The 16,248-nt window shown below is 46.0% G+C and overlaps 1 protein-coding gene across 2 annotated transcripts in view; it reads left to right on the forward strand.

The window, feature by feature from the left end:
- SETBP1 (SET binding protein 1) overlaps positions 1-16,248 on the forward strand; it is a 273,291-nt gene that overhangs the window by 85,601 nt on the left and 171,442 nt on the right. Inside the window, exon 1 of one of the 2 annotated variants that reach the window (XM_080973384.1) lies at positions 7,610-8,084. The exons of the other annotated variant lie outside the window; for it this stretch is intronic. Within the exon in view, the coding sequence (XP_080829510.1) occupies positions 8,079-8,084 (6 nt within the window). The 5' untranslated portion in view covers positions 7,610-8,078. Of the gene's footprint in view, positions 1-7,609; positions 8,085-16,248 lie in introns of those variants that run through there. 2 annotated transcript variants of the gene reach the window in all.

Consider the following 16,248-nt stretch of genomic DNA (forward strand, 5'->3'; position numbering starts at 1 on the left):
CCTGCCAACCTAGCAGTTCAAAAGCATGCCAGTGCAAGTAGATAAATAGGTACCACTGCAGCGGGAAGGTAAATGGCGTTTCCATGCACTCTGGCTTCTGTTGAGCCAGAAGTGGTTTAGTCATGCTGGCCACATGACCTGGAAAGCTGTCTGTGGACAAACGCCGGCTTCCTCGGCCTGAAAGCGAATTGAGTGCCGCAACCCCATAGTAGCCTTTGACTGGACTTAACTGTCCAGGGGTCCTTTACCTTACCTTTACCTTACCTCTCCTTTCGGTAATTCAGAAGGGATACATTGTAGAAAGTGCTTTGAAAATCCCAACTGCATTATGACATTCGCTGAAACTTCTGCTGGTGAGAGAGTGAGAGAGGATTGTTCTGCCGGAAAGAATGTGAGCAAAAAAAGAGAAAAGAAACAGACTTCTCCTTATAGGGCATTTCAAAGTGAGTGCTGGACACATACCTTCTGTGACCTTTCCTTCAGATTAGCCCTGCTTGCAGCTGGTGCACTAGGATTTCACATTCCAGAGGCAGGACTGGTTTGTGAACAAGGTAAGGTGTGTGTTTGTGTGTGTGTGTGTGTGTGTGTGTGAGAGAGAGAGAGAGAGAGAGAGAGAGAAGAGAGAACCAACCTGTTGGGCCTGCCCTTTCACCACCTCCATTCCTAATAATCCTTTTAAGGTTTTGTTTATTTAGTGAGTGATGAGATGCCTCAGATATTTCATACCATTTAGACTCTCTCTGAATCTCTCAGGCTTATCAGGAGCTCAGATCTGCTTCTCTAAGCCCTCCCTTGTCAATTGGTGAAAATGGGGCAGAGATTCCTCAAACCAAAATTTATGTTCACTACTTGCTAGTCTAAATGCCTTCCTTTGTCTTTTCATTGGTAGTGTTGCTTCTTGTTTGTGTGGTGATGATTCTGTTGCTTCTTGTAGTAATAATGTTGCATGGATTATGACTGTGGCAAAAATTGGAGACCTCGCCCCTTTAATTGCTACTGCAGCCAGTTGTTGCTTTTGAGACATACCCACAACCAATGCCTAGACTTTTCCAGATTATCATGGATTAATGGTGGGGCGTAGTTATTGCTCATTTGTTAACACAATAGCCATGTGTCTTCCTTTGAGGAAGCCGTTTTTAAAGTTAAGCTTGACTTATTAGATTTATTTATTGCTTCACGCAAACAAGGAAGAGTCCTGAAGTGATTTAAAGAAACGATAAAATGCAAAATGCAATATACAGGGAAGGATTGGCTTGCACCACTGATGTTGTCCATGATGCACAAACTTCAAACTGTGCGTGTGACTGAAGCATTCAACAACCTTCAACACAGAGCCTTGCCCAGCTGCAAAAAATCATATATCTCAACAGTGCAAAGCTTAGAGGTACGTCTTTATCAGTTTCAGTACTGTCAGATTTGTCTTCAGATTTGACTTCAGTTTTTGGCTAGATTTGGCATATCGTTAAATTACAGAACTTCCTCCCACAGGAGGCAGTGATGGCTTTAAAAGAGGGTTAGACAAAGTTGTGGAGGATAAGGATATTGTTGACTACGAGGCACAGTGGCTGTGCTGTGTCTCCACAGTCAGAGGCCACAATGCTTCTGAATATCAGTTGCTGGAAGTGGCAGGAGGAAGAGAGTACCTTGGCACTCAGTTCTTGCTTGCGGGCTTCCCGGAAAAGGGGCATCTGGTTGGCCAATGTGAGAACAGGATGCTGGACTAGAAGAGCCAATGGCCTGATCCAGCAACGGCCTGACATTCTAATGTCGCTGCAATACAAAGGCTAAAATGCAGGGAGAGAACCCTTGGAATTGAGCCCTGATAAGGCAAAGGATGGGCACAAATTCTGCTCTTTGAGAATCTCCATTTTAATTCTTTGATTTCACTTTTTAAAAGCAAGTTTCTAGATGTCAAGGCTATGAGGCAGGCTTGAAAGGATGCGGGTAGTGCATTCCGCCTCCATCAGCAAGGGCTTCGGTGATCTGCCTCCTTGCTTCTTCTCCTGACTAGCAACTATATTGTATTGTATAGGAATCAGCTTTATACTAAGCCAAGCCATTGGTTGCCCACCCTGATGCTGCTCTCCAGTATTTCAGATGGGAGGAAGCCAGAACTTTGCAAAATTTCAAACTGGCAGAATTGTGCAAGGTAGGAAAGAAAAAAACATTTGCTGCATTGTTGTTGTTTAGTCGTTTAGTTGTGTCCGACTCTTCGTGACCCCATGGACCAGAGCATGCCATGCACTCCTGTCTTCCACTGCCTCCCGCAGTTTGGTCAAACTCATGCTGGTAGCTTTGAGAACACTATCCAACCATCTCGTCCTCTGTCGTCCCCTTCTCCTTGTGCCCTCCATCTTTCCCAACATCAGAGTCTTTTCCAGGGAGTCTTCTGTTCTCATGAGGTGGCCAAAATATTGGAGCCTCAGCTTCAGGATGTGTCCTTCCAGTGAGCACACAGGGCTGATTTCCTTCAGAATGGATAGGTTTGATCTTCTTGCAGTCCATGGGACTCTCAAGAGTCTCCTCCAGCACCATAATTCAAAAGCATCGATTCTTCGGCGATCAGCCTTCTTTATGGTCCAGCTCTCACTTCCATTAGCACTTTCCTGCATTAGCATACTTTATTCCGCGCTATAGTGGTATGGATTGGGACGCGAGGGCAACAAAACCCTTCTCGAAAGCCCCTTTGGTATCTGCAGATTCCGTTTGCAAGATGAAGACTTCTCATCACTAAAGGAGTTCATTCCCAGCCAGCCTTGTCGCTATTTTCCTGGGATGGAGCTGGCGAGTGGTTGCCATGGTGTTGCTTTATAGCTGATTTAGTTGATTGCATTCCTAGTGGCTGCTTTATCTGATTCAGGTTTTTGGCACAGCTAATGATGACGGCTCCTGCGCAGAGGATGCCTTTCGTCTCCAAAAAGCCGACAAATTGCCAGAAAAAGCCGAAAGCATCTGTGTCGTTAAGCGGTTTTCTTTTCATGTATTTGCAGCCTAAGCATCTCGTATGCTCCTTCGGCGTTCAGCATCTTACCTGGAGAAGAATGAAAGTTCTGTTTCTCTAGACATCTTTTCAGGGTGTGTGAAACCTGGCCCTTTATTTCTGTGGAGTTTCCCGCTTTTCCACCCTGTTGTCTCAGATATCCCCAGATGCTCCATGGAGTGTCTTTGCCATCTTTGCTTGAAACACCTGCAGCTGAATTGGATGAGCATCTGAATACAGATGCTGTGTGTAGCTTTCAGTGAGACGTGTGCTTCTGTTTTTGAGCTCTGTTCAATATGCTGGTCTTATGCTCTTAGTGACTTGGGAATCTGGGTAATCTGAAAGTCGGCTTTCTCCCAAATTAAGCCCTATGCGGCCTATGCGGCCTAGGACCCACGTACCTACGGGACCGCCTCTCCTGGCATGCCCCACAGAGGACCTTTAGGTCCACAAAAGACAACACTTTGGAGGTCCCAAGTCGCAAGGTGTTTAGATTGGTCTCAACTAGGTCCAGGGCCTTTTCAGTACTTGCCCCGATTTAGTGGAACGCTCAAGAGACTAGGGCCCTGTGGGACCTGACATCTTTCCTCAGGGCCTGCAAGACAGAGCTGTTCCACCTGGCCTTTGGTTTGGACTCACTCTGACCCTTATGTCCCCCCCCCCCCCTTTAAGGTTTTGATCCATGGGCTACTTTTAAAATGAGGCTGCATTTTAAATTGCGTTTTAACCTGTATTTTAAATTGTCCCCTCTCCCCCCCCATTATGTTTTTATTATAGTTTTACTGGTGTTAGCCGCCCTGAGCTCTGGCCGGGGAGGGTGGGGTATAAATAAATTTTATTATTATTATTATTATTAACCTACCCAGTAGTTGAGATCTGCTTTCAGTGGTGAGGCAATCGTTTGCTGCAGAAAGGGCCGTTCAGATGTGCCATCTAAATTTTGGAAACTCCTCCCTAGACACATGTGACTTATTCATTATATTTTGGCTCCAGGTGAAGACTGCCCTGTTCTCCTGTGTCTTTAATGTCTCTTAATGATGTTTGAGACCTTTTCATTTGCCGTTTGCAGTATGCTGATATTTCCTTTGGTTTCCTTGTTGTTGCATCCAATGAAGATTCAAGGCAGACCAAATGAGATGAATGTGGAACTCACTCCCATCAGATTGACGCTGAACTTAGTGTGGACACTCGATCCATCCATTCCCTGATCATTTGTCTTCCTTAGTAAAGGTAAAGGGACCCCTGACCATTAGGTCCAGTCGTGAGCGACTCTGGGGTTGCAGTGCTCATCTCGCTTTATTGGCCGAGGGAGCTGGTGTACAGCTTCCGGGTCATGTGGCCAGCATGACTAAGCTGCTTCTGGCGAACCAGAGCAGCGCACGGAAACGCTGTTTACCTTCCCGCCGGAGCAGTACCTATTTATCTACTTGCACTTTGATAAGCTTTCAAACTACTAGGTTGGCAGGAGCAGGGACCGAGCAACAGGAGCTCACCCTGTCACGGGGATTCGAACCGCCGACCTTCTGATCAGCAAGTCCTAGGCTCTGTGGTTTAACCCACAGCGCCACTGTCTTCCTTGATCAAAAGTAAATCTGATAGGGCCCCTAAACTTGACAAGAACATAAGGACAACACTTCTGGGTCAGATTGAATTGGATGGAAAGTGGGCTGTGGGTAGTCTTCCTCGCTTGTGGAATGACTACATTTGCTTCATAAATGGATCTCTGTTTGATATTGAATATGCTTTGCTGAAACTGGGTGACCCTGACTTTCCCCCCAGAGCCATTGCAATAACTGTGGCATCCCTTGGCTCAGGAGTAGCCAACATAGTGCCTTTCAGCTTCTGTGGGTCTCCAGCCCCATAATGAGACCCCAGTAACATCTGGAGAGCATCAGTGTTGGCTAGTCCTGCCTTAGGCAGTAAGCTTGAGAATGGAAGCCGTGTGTGTGTGTGTGTGTGTGTGTGTGTGTGTGTTTGATGAGACACAGAGGTTGATACACTCAAACCTTTCTGCACAAGACTTTCCTTCCTCCCCTCCTACCCCAACAAATATTATGATAGGTTTAGCTCTGTAGGCTGAGAAATGTCTTTTAGACTTCCTCAGCCCTATCCTCCTTTTGACTGGCTCTCCTAGTGATATATTAATTAGCCCAAGCGCTGCAGACTAACGAGCAGTTGCAGGCCAATCTCGTTAAATGTTAATGCTTAACTAGAAAAACAGGACCAGCTACCTGGCAGGCATGGATCAGGGTTCTTTCCTTGTCTGGCCACAAAAGAAGTTGGCTCGCTCAGACGGGAAGGTGTTGAGTTTCCTAAAGGAACGGAAAAGGCGGGATCCAGCGAGAGCCATTTTGCAGACGCTGAGGCTGCTGGAAATGCTCAAAAACTGCAGATGTCCTGAATTGATATGAATGCCAGTTCCAGCCTTCTGTGAAAGGCTTGGGTGTGCCGCTTCTTGGCATCGCATTTGGTTTTCAGCTGTTCCTGATGCTCTTTGCCCTGTTGTTTTCAGCTCAGGATGCCTATTCCTAGGGAGATCCCTTCAGAGTTATGGGATATGGGGTGAAGAGGGCCTAACCCTTCAGCCTCCAGCCTTTTCAGACCCACCTTTAACCCAGAGCATACATTTGGGGATCTGTTTCTTTCTTCTTATTTTTTTTTGCCATATATTTGGTAAAGCATCTAATAGATGTGTTGTTGCAACGCACCTTAGAACAGGCCACAACCTGGTAATGAGTTCTGGATCACCAGTTGAAGGCCAGTGGTCTAAACATGATGGAAGGCTCCTTCTCCCACTTGGCGCAGTCAAAGATACTATGCTCTTTAGCCGTCAAACTCCTGAAATTACAATATTCTTAGCCATCAAAAACGGTAGTCTCCCAGCTGCATTCTGAGGCTCCTTGAAAGGTTATCAGCGTTTCCTTGATAAGAAGAGAATTTGTGCCCTATATGCTCATTTTCTCCTGTGTCATTCAGAAGTGACTTTTGTCAGCTGCAGTTGCCACAATAGCTGCTACTGTTCCTGGACCGTGAAAGCCTGGCCATGCTAGTTCATACGTTGGATTGCTGCAATATGCTGTATGTGGGGCTTCCCTTCCACTTTATCTGAAAGTTACAGGTAGCGCAGAGTGCTGCAACATGATTTCTGAAAGGAACAAGAATAAAACACCTGTGCTCACGAGCTCGGCACTGGCCACTGGTTTGTAACCAGGCCAGGTTCAAGGTGTTGCTGTTAGTATATAAAGCCTTCAGCAGCTTCGGAAAAATTTCTCTGTAAGAGTGCCTTACCCCAACAGTTTCACTCTGTGGCATTGGCTGTGTTGCAGGTGCTAAAATGCCCATTCCGTATTTGTAAGAAAGCATTCTTTTAGTGGCCTCACCTATAATAATAATCATCACCATCATCATTAATTTGTACCCCGCCCATCTGGCTGGGTTTCCCCAGCCACTCTGTGCAGCTGCCAAAATAATATTAAAAGCACAATAAAACATCGAACATGAAAAACTTCCCTAAACAGGGCTGCCTTCAGATGTCTTCTAAAAGTCAGATAGATAGTTGTTTATTTCCTTGACATCTGATGGGAGGGCGTTCCACAGGGTGGGCACCACTACCGCGAAGGCCGTCTGCCTGGTTCCCTGTAACTTGGCTTCTCACAGTGAGGGAACCTCCAGAAGGCACTCGGCGCTGGACCTCGGTGTCCGGGCAGAACGATGGGGGTGGAGACGCTCCTTCAGGTATACTTTGGAACTCTGCCTATTGAAATCAGGCTTCACTGTACTCTTTCTGGCATCTGCTAAAGACTTTGTTGAGACAAACAGATATCTAGAACGTTGATGTTTGTTCTTACCTGTTTTTAGTTTATCGCTGATTTAATTTTTTTTGGACATTCTGAAATGATTAACTGTTTCTACTGATAGAATCATAGAATCATAGAGTTGGAAGAGACCACAAGGGCCATTGAGTCCAACCCCCTGCCAAGCAGGAAACACCATCAGAGCACTCCTGACATATGGTTGTCAAGCCTCTGCTTAAAGACCTCCAAAGAAGGAGACTCCACCACACTCCTTGGCAGCAAATTCCACTGTCGAACAGCTCTTACTGTCAGGAAGTTCTTCCTAATGTTTAGGTGGAATCTTCTTTCTTGTAGTTTGGATCCATTGCTCCATGTCCGCTTCTCTGGAGCAGCAGAAAACAACCTTTCTCCCTCCTCTATGTGACATCCTTTTATATATTTTAATATATTTTATATATTAAAATTATATATATTAAAATTTATATATTTTAATTTTATTGTTTTATCATTTTTGTAAACTGCTTTGAGGGTTGTTGTTGTTTTACAATGAAGCAGTTTTTAAATTTTAGGAAACAAACAAACAAGCCTTTGCTTGTCTCCTTGCATAGCCCTAAAAATAACCATTTGCATTTGCTAGATCTGTAAAAAACCAAAGTGGAAAAAAAGAGCTGCGTTGACCTGGGGTGGAGAACACATTTGGTTGCAAGATGATCAAGCTCCTGTTTTTTTTTAATTATACTAACTGCATTCAGAAGTGGAACATCAGAAACTGAAAGGCTTGGTGACACTTGGGGGGGAGACCTTTTTAAAAACCAAAAACCAAAACCCCAACAACCTGCCACATTAAAAGGACAGACTCAAAACAGTGCTGACAGTTTTTCAAGCCAAAGCCATGTGCTCCTTTATGTGTGAATACAGGAGTGCTTTTATTGCTGTCTCCCTCCTGACTTTTGACATGAGGGGGCTGAGAGAGGGAATAGAAGGACCCTGTTGAGTTCATAAGCAGCAGCCACAGCAGCAATAGCCGACTTAATGGAGTGCTATTGACTTTAGCTAAATTTAGAACGCAACGTAATGTACACAGAGAGGATCACATGTAATAACCCAGGACAGAATGTGCCGGTCAGATTTTCGAACATTGTTTCTTCCGAGACGCTCTCCTGGGTCTTGCTGCTCTCGTAGCTGTTCCTCACACTCACATGCTTCGAGTACGGCTCTCATGATTGTGCAAAAGCATCCAGTGTTTCATTCCACTCAAAGGGAGGAGGAGACGTCTCAGCGAACCTCTAGAGTTATGTATTTTGATGCAGGTACAAGCTATTAATATTTTGTGTTTCTGTAGTGCCTTGGAGTGTTTCATGTTCCTTCTGTGCATGGGTTGGGCAATTCATACAGCATAATGTCGGAAGAACAACAATGGCCTGTACTATAGGCCAGTATAATTATCACTATGTTGTAGGTGTCAGAGCTTAATCTGAGATAATAGTAGCTTGGTGAAAGCCACTTGGTGAGTTTGTGGTTCCAGTTCTCTCTCTTAGCTGCTACGTTATTTCCCCCTCTCTTAAAAATGGCTCAGAATCATTGTTGTAAATAAAAATTGCCCTTTTCCCTTATGGGGTATCCAAGAGCCCATACAGAGTCCTTACATAGGTTCCCTATTGGTAGGAGAGAATAACAGAGGCCAACCAGAGAATATTGAGAAGCAAAGCAGCTAGTGAGCTTGATATTTATTAATCTGTTGCAATAGGGTGCTCCCCTCACCCGCAGGAGAGGAGGAGGAACCCAGAACAATCGCGTGCAAGGCCTTATAAAGACTTTTGAAATTGCCACCCTGTAGATCAAGACCACCCCCAGAAACATCATACATACCATCACAGAAGGGGTGTAACCTAAGACCACTCCTCAGATACATCATACCTACATCACAAAAAAGGCAGTCTAAAACAGAAAATTTGAATCTTGTTTTTCTCCTGTCTGGCAGGTTACTTGATTGGATTTCCTGGGTAGCCTGGCCAGTCTTTTGTAATGATAAATACTTACCGTATTTTTTGCTCTATAAGACTCCCTTTTTCCCTCCTAAAAAGTAAGGGGAAATGTGTGTGCGTCTTATGGAGCGAATGCAGGCTGTGCAGCTATCACAGAAGCCAGAACAGCAAGAGGGATTGCTGCTTTCACTGCGCAGCGATCTCTCTTGCTGTTCTGGCTTCTGAGATTTAGAATATTTTTTTTCTTGTTTTCTTCCTCCAAAAACTTGGTGCGTCTTGTGGTCTGGTGCGTCTTATAGAGCGAAAAGTACGGTAGTTCCTGGGCCAGGTCACAGGCTCACACCCTATTCAAACACAGACATACCCTTAAGACAGGATTTGTGAAGGAAAAGACAATGGGGAGGCTTTTCCATTTTCCTTTGACCTTGCAGAGAAAACATTTGGTCAGTTTGGGACAGTTTCGGAATCAAAATGGTTCCAGGTCGGTCTTCCTGTGCTGATCAATGTATGTGCTTGGTTGGTACACTTATGAACATTACCATAGGTCTAAGACCATAAAATTCCTATCACATTATCCACATCACATTCTTCTTGAGTGTACAGTTTGGCCCATGTGGCCAAACCATCTGTTTTCAGCCACCTTTGGTGGGGTGTCCCTCCCTTGCTCTGGGTTCCTATGTGTGGTTTGTTATATGAAGGGAATCTTTGGAAGGCTGATATGCAAAGGAGAGGGAAATACTTTTAATTCATAGGGAAATACAGAATTCTAACATTCACATTCCTTTATTGGAAGTCTTCATCCTGCATCATTCCACCCCCCTCAGTTTCTCTTTCAGTTTCTTCTTACATGCTTATGTTCAGTTATTCAAGCAACCTTGAAGTGTTCTTATAAATACTAATGCATTGAAATTCTTTTTGTGCAGTGTTTTACCCAGCCACCCATCTGCTGCTGTGCATTGGTAAAACACCACACACAAAGAATCTTGATGCAGTTGTATGGCTGCATCTAAGGTTGCTTTCTTGCAGTGTTTTATCAGTGCCTCATGCCATTCATTAATGGTGAGGAGGAGGAGGAGTGCAAGGATAGTGAAAGCTTCAGCAAACCATGCAGGCACCACACTTCATATGAAGTTTGGAAAATCAAACCCCGAAGAAGTCCTAATACATTGGTTCCATTTTGGAAACCAGATCAGGGAAGTCAGAGATTGGAAATCCAGAAAGAAATTCAAGTGAGCAGAATTTCGGAATCCTCCTCTTTCCTCCTCAACTCAACTTGCACATTGCAGGACAGTTATTTATGGTGGACAATAGTCCCTCCAACTTGGCTTTTGACTACCATCCTTGGACGTTGCTTTCAAGATACCCTTCCTTAGATGCTCACCTTCAACCAGTTCTTTCAACTTTTCCTAGAAATTACCTGCCTTTTGATTGCAAATGCAACAGTGCTATCGTGGTAGTGTGAGATGCAAGTGGTCTTCAGTTGAAATAGCATGTGTTTGTTCATCAGGAGAATGACTAATGTACAGTCATAAAAAGGTAAAGGTAAAGGGACCCCTGACTATTAGGTCCAGTCGTGACCGACTCTGGGGTTGCGGCGCTCATCTTGCTTTATTGGCCGAGGGAGACAGCGTACAGCTTCCGGGTCATGTGGCCAGCATGACTAAGCCGCTTCTGGCGAACCAGAGCAGCGCACGGAAACGCCGTTCACCTTCTCGCCGGAGTGGTACCTATTTATCTACTTGCACTTTGACATGCTTTCGAACTGCTAGGTGGGCAGGAGCAGGGGCCGAGCAACGGGAGCTCACCCCATCGTGGGGATTCGAACTGTCAACCTTCTGATCAGCAAGCCCTTGGCTCTGTGGTTTAACCCACAGCGCCACCCGCGTCCCAATGTGCAGTCATACCTCGGGTAGAAGTCGCTTCAGGTTGAGCGTTTTCAGGTTGCGCTCTACGGCAACCTGGAAGTAACGGAACACATTACTTCCAGGTTTCGCCACTCGCGCAGGCGCAGGCGCACAAAACGATGTCACACACATGCGCAGAAGCGACGAATCACGACCCGCGCATGCGCAGACGCGGGTTGCGTTCTGCTCTGGATGCGAACAGGGCTCTGGAATGGATCCCGTTCACATCCAGAGATACCACTGTAATTTTACGGTATTTTTAAACTCGGCTCATATTAAGGCACAAGAGAGTCTGTATACTCAGTGGCATATTAATGGCTCTGCAGGGGAGCACACCTTCTTTGGAGGGTGTGTGCGATTTATATGTGCAGGGAAATCCAAGCTGTAGAGTAATGCTGGGAACTTGGCACGTCTGCGGGGTTGCCCCAAGGCATTGCCCGCAGCTCCCAGAACAAAGTTCACTCAGCCTTTTGCCGCATCTCTTCCCATTTCTTCTTACGTTTCCTTGTCACAGGATGTGGCAGGTTTTATTTTTTAATGAAGCTGTTTTGATTTGTGGAAATGCACCGGGCTTTGGCTATTTCTAGGGAATTGAGTCGGATATGCCTTTGTGGGTGGGTGTATCATAGGTTTGTGCAGACTGACCTGAAATGCAGGCTTGCTGTGATAGGTACAGGCTGTAAGGAGACGTCTGAAGAGGAGCCCTTCGCACAGGCAGTGTGGGAGCGGCTCCCCTCCCCCGTCCCCGGTGCAGTTTCCGGGCTACTGAGGCGTGTGCATGAATATTGCATGCATACAGACATGCTGATCACATAGATGTTTTCCATCTAATTGCCACTCTGCTGGAGGGAGGATGCCAAGCAGGTGGAAAAGATGCTTGGAGCTCTTTTCCTGCCCATGCAGTTGAGATATTAATATATACTCCTTTTCAGGATGAGTTGGTTCTCAACCGCAGTTCCTCTCTGCCCTGTTCTACTTTGCTGCAAGCAGGCCTATCCCAGGGCATCCCATTCCTTCCTGCTGTAACCTTTTTGTGTTCCTTTTGTGCACATTCTTCAGTTCATTCATCAGCAAAAATACACATTTTGTACATGGCTTTTATGTAAAGCAGGGACACTGGTGGTGCTGTGGGTTAAACCACAGAGCCTAGGACTTGCCGATCAGAAGGTTAGCGGTTCGAATCCCTGCGACGGGGTGAGTTCCCGTTGCTCGGTCCCTGCTCCTGCCAACCTAGCAGTTCGAAAGCACATCAAAGTGCAAGTAGATAAATAGGAACTGCTGTGATGGGAAGGTAAACGGCATTTCCGTGCACTGCTCTGGTTCGCCAAAAGCGGCTTAGTCATGCTGGCAACATGACCCGGAAGCTGTACGCCGGCTCCCTCGGCCAATAAAGCGAGATGAGCGTCACAATCCCAGAGTCGGCCACGACTGGACCTAATGGTCAGGGATCCCTTTACCCTTTACCTTTTAGGTAAAGCAGATTTCTAAAATAGTTTTTTCCCCCTAAATTTCAGAAGTTTGCAGATTGATACATGCTTTCTAGATACCAATCCATTTCACATTTGACTCACCCTCCACGGTTTCCCCCCATAATTTCTAAATTTGCTGCATATTATAAATATTCTAAGCCTTCATCTTTTCCACGTTTTACTCCCAACAAGTATTCAACTGCTGCTCTTTATTCAAATGCTACCGGCAATAATTCTTTAAAGATTCAACAAAAGTTTCCACTCCTACTTAAAATCAGCCTCTTCTCGGTCTCTAATTTCCATAGTTAAATTTTCCAATTTGGCATATTCCATCCGTTTTAACTGCCACTCTACCTTAGTAGGTATCTCCTGATTTTGCCATTTTTGCACATAGAGTATTCTTGCTGCTGTCATAGCATACAAGGATAGATAAAGTAGGGGTTATTGTTTTGGGCACTTTATGTGAACTGAAAATATATCACAAAGCCTGGGGAGGCATTCAACCCAGCTGGGAGTTGCCTTCTGATCTGCCAGCAGGTTCAGGAGTGCAGTGGACGCTCGGGTTGTGAACGTGATCCGTGCGGGATGCACATTTGCAACCTGCAGCATTCACAACCCACAGCGGCGCATCTGTGCACGCGTGGGTTGTGATTCGGTGCTTCTGCGCATGCGCAAAGAGCAATTTAGCGCTTCTGCGCATGCACGACCGATGAAACATGGAAGTAACCCGTTCCGGTACTTCCGGGTTTCGGCAGGTCTGTAACCCCAAAAAAAAACACAACGTGAAGTGTCTGTAACCCGAGGTATGACTGTATTGGATCAGGCCTGCCTGCCGCAGAAGCTCTTGTTCTTAACCGTGTTGTGGTGGCCTTCATTGTTTTGTACGTTCACACCTGATTTTTGCAAAGCTGCTTTGAAGACCAATTACTGTATTTTTCGCTCTATAAGATGCACCAGACCACAAGACGCACCTAGTTTTTGGAGGAGGAAAACAATAAAAAAAAATATTCTGAATCTCAGAAGCCAGAACAGCAAGAGGGATCACTGCGCAGTGAAAGCAGCAATCCCTCTTGCTTTCTGGCTTCTGGGATAGCTGTGCAGCCTGCATTTGCTCCATAAGACGCACACACATTTCCCCTTACTTTTTAGGAGGGAAAATGTGAGTCTTATAGAGCAAAAAATATGGCAGCTCAGATATTGGTGGTGGCCGGAGATGCAGAAATTCAAAGGACCTTGGAAATCCAGAGCCTGTATGCTTTTCTCTGCAGCCTCTTTCTGCCTCTATGAAGTCAAACTGCCTTACAGTACCAGCAACTGCATTTCTTTCACTCTGCCCCTGGGGGAGACGATCTGTTAGCCGCAGAAGAAAGCTGGAAAAATGAAGTTAGATTTATATTCCAGGATTAGAGGGTGAGAATAATTAAATTTTGGCCTAGGCCATAAACTGGAGGAAACCCCCACAGGAATAAGGCCAGAGGACGGGCGATCAGGAGAGCTAGGCCTCAGCTCCCCCCCCCCCGTAGCGGATGATTGATGTCTGCAAGTGTCACTGCCCCAGCTGATTCCATCTCTAGTGCCTGACCTTGCGGGATAATGAGCTTTGCTAGATTAGAGCCACACAGTATATCACTTGCAAACAGGGTTCTCTGCATCCTGCTTTATCGCAGATCTTGTGATGGTGCATGAACTTCCTTCTACCTTTGCAGCGGACGACGCTTTGCCCTCCTCTGTGCTACAGGAGGGATGCTGTTTTTGCTGGCTCCTCTGTCGGAGTCTGCTCCCTCGGGTACTCTGCCTCCTTTGCTCTTCTGCCGCTTCCATAACCCAGCCGGGCGCTGCTTTGAAGCACTCGGTGAGCCCGCAGAAGTCTCTGAGCCGCAGACGGAATCACCGCTCTCCTCCCTTCAAGTGCTACAGTAGGACTCCACCAGGCCCTCCTGCTGTGCCTCTGAAGTTATGACTGCAGGCAGGGAGAAAAGGCGAACCTAACTGGGAGCTTCCTTTAAGACTGACAGCTGAGGAAAGAGGTAGGCATCTGCCTCAGAACCTTGCGGGAGGCCAAGGAGTCGAGGAGCAACTTTCAAGCTGGCACTCGAGATCGCCGCCCGCTCTCAAGGGCCAAATTCTGACCTTGTAGATTTTGTTCACAGCTCACACCAACTACAGTCTTTTGATCTGCCATGGTTTTGACAGCACAAGGGTGCTGGGCAGGCTGCAAGGGGTTGCTGAGCAGCTGGGCACTTTGCAATGAAACCAGCCCAGGGCGATGGATGCAGAGACTGTTTGCATTCCTCACAGCCTCTCTGGCAGCACTGGGTCTACCAGAACACTCAGTGGTGGACTCGGGTCTCTGTTGAGCAGCTGCAAAGTGGCAGCTTGAGACACAGCTTTCACTTGAAGCTTGCCTAAACATAGGAGCACGGGGAACTGCTTTGTACTAAACCAGAGTCCATCTAGCCCTGTATTGTCTACACAGATCGGCAGCAGCTGTCCAGGGTTTCAGACAGAGGTGCTGGGAATTGATATTGCTCTTCTTGGTAGCCTGGAACATGGACAGCTCATGCGCTAAAATGTGCCACACGTTCACAGAATGCATTCTTGTGTGGGACATTGTGCATGTATGTTTCACCTTTTTCCTTGGGTTTCTATGTAGGGAAACATGTAATCTTTTTTGGCCAGCAGTTCTCAATCTGTAGGTCCCCAGATGTTGTTGGACTACAACTCCCATCATCCCTGAGCTCTGGCCTTGCTAGCTAGGGGTGATGGGAGTTGTAGTTCAACAACATCTGGGGACCCACAGGTTGAGAAAGGCTGTCTTTAGCAATCACTCGTATCAGAGTAAGACTACCAACATCTCCTTAATCTCAACTCCCCCGAAGCTGCTGAGGTCCTCTCACAAATTCTGCAAAAACAAGTTAGAGATGAGCTTGCAGTATCTCCAAATCTGGGAGAGTTGTGTACAGCTATGAACCAAATGAAAAACAACAAAGCCAGTGGACCTGATGGGATACCTGCCGAAATCTTCAAAGTGGGTGGAATTGAACTTACACAACAACTTCACAAGCTCATCGGAAAAAGTCTGGGAAAGAGAAGCGATCCCAGCAGACTTTAGGGATGCCAAAATTATCAATCTCTTTAAGAAAGGTGACAGAACTGATTGCGGAAACTATAGAGGCATCTCTCTATTAGCTGCAGCCAGCAAAACTCTTGCAAGGATCTTAGCAAGCCGTCTCTTAACAATATCCAAGGTGACACTTCCTGAAACATGTAATAAGTCGTAGCTGAGCAGTTGCTTTGCATCAGAAGATCCCATGTCCAATCTCCAGCAACTCCAGGGAAGCAGCTGCCAGTCAGTGTAGACAGTATGGAATTAGATAGACCCAAGAGTCTAACTTAGTATAAAACGTCTTCCTTGTTTGTTAAACAGCCCTCACTCTGTAGCTTTGAAACTGCTGACAGCCAAACTATTGAATAGCCCGGGCCACTTTTGCAGGGCAGGGAGAGGCACAAGTCAAAAGAGAAAGCGTGTGTCAAAACTGCCTACCCATTTTGGGGGCAAAATTTGAGAGAAGGCGTAACAAGATTCACCAGCTATCCTTCACTCTTATGCATGGCCAGCTTGCATGTTTCAGTCCCCAGAATGCTGCTTTGTCATGACTTGATGGAATTGCAGATATTATGGACTTTAAATATGGCATTCAACAGCCATGGACAGCTCTCGTGAATTTTGTTCCCACCCTGAAACTTTGCCCCCTGTGAAAATAGCCACACACACCTAATTTTTAAGGACTGGGAAACTGGGGAGGGAAGGGAGTCATAGCCTTACCATGAACCACCATGATCTGTTTCCTTACTTTTTAGCATTATACGTAATCTGTGAAAATGTGAAAATTTGTGCTTCTGAGAATATCCTCTGAATTGAAAGCCCTTTAAAGACATTGATGGTGTTTTTGTTTGCTGCACAACCTTCTGGAGTCAAAGTTTGCTTCTCTGGAAGGTTGGGGTGAGAAAGCCCTTGGCAGGGTCACATGGCAAGGGTCACATGACAGCTTTGCCTAGAGTTAAGGGCATTAGAGTCTGAGTTCCTTTCCACTTTGATCCTCAGCGCTTGCTTAA

Source organism: Podarcis pityusensis, assembly GCF_964106645.2.
Source record: "Podarcis pityusensis genome assembly, chromosome: 11".
NCBI classification, from domain to species: Eukaryota; Metazoa; Chordata; class Lepidosauria; order Squamata; family Lacertidae; genus Podarcis; species Podarcis pityusensis.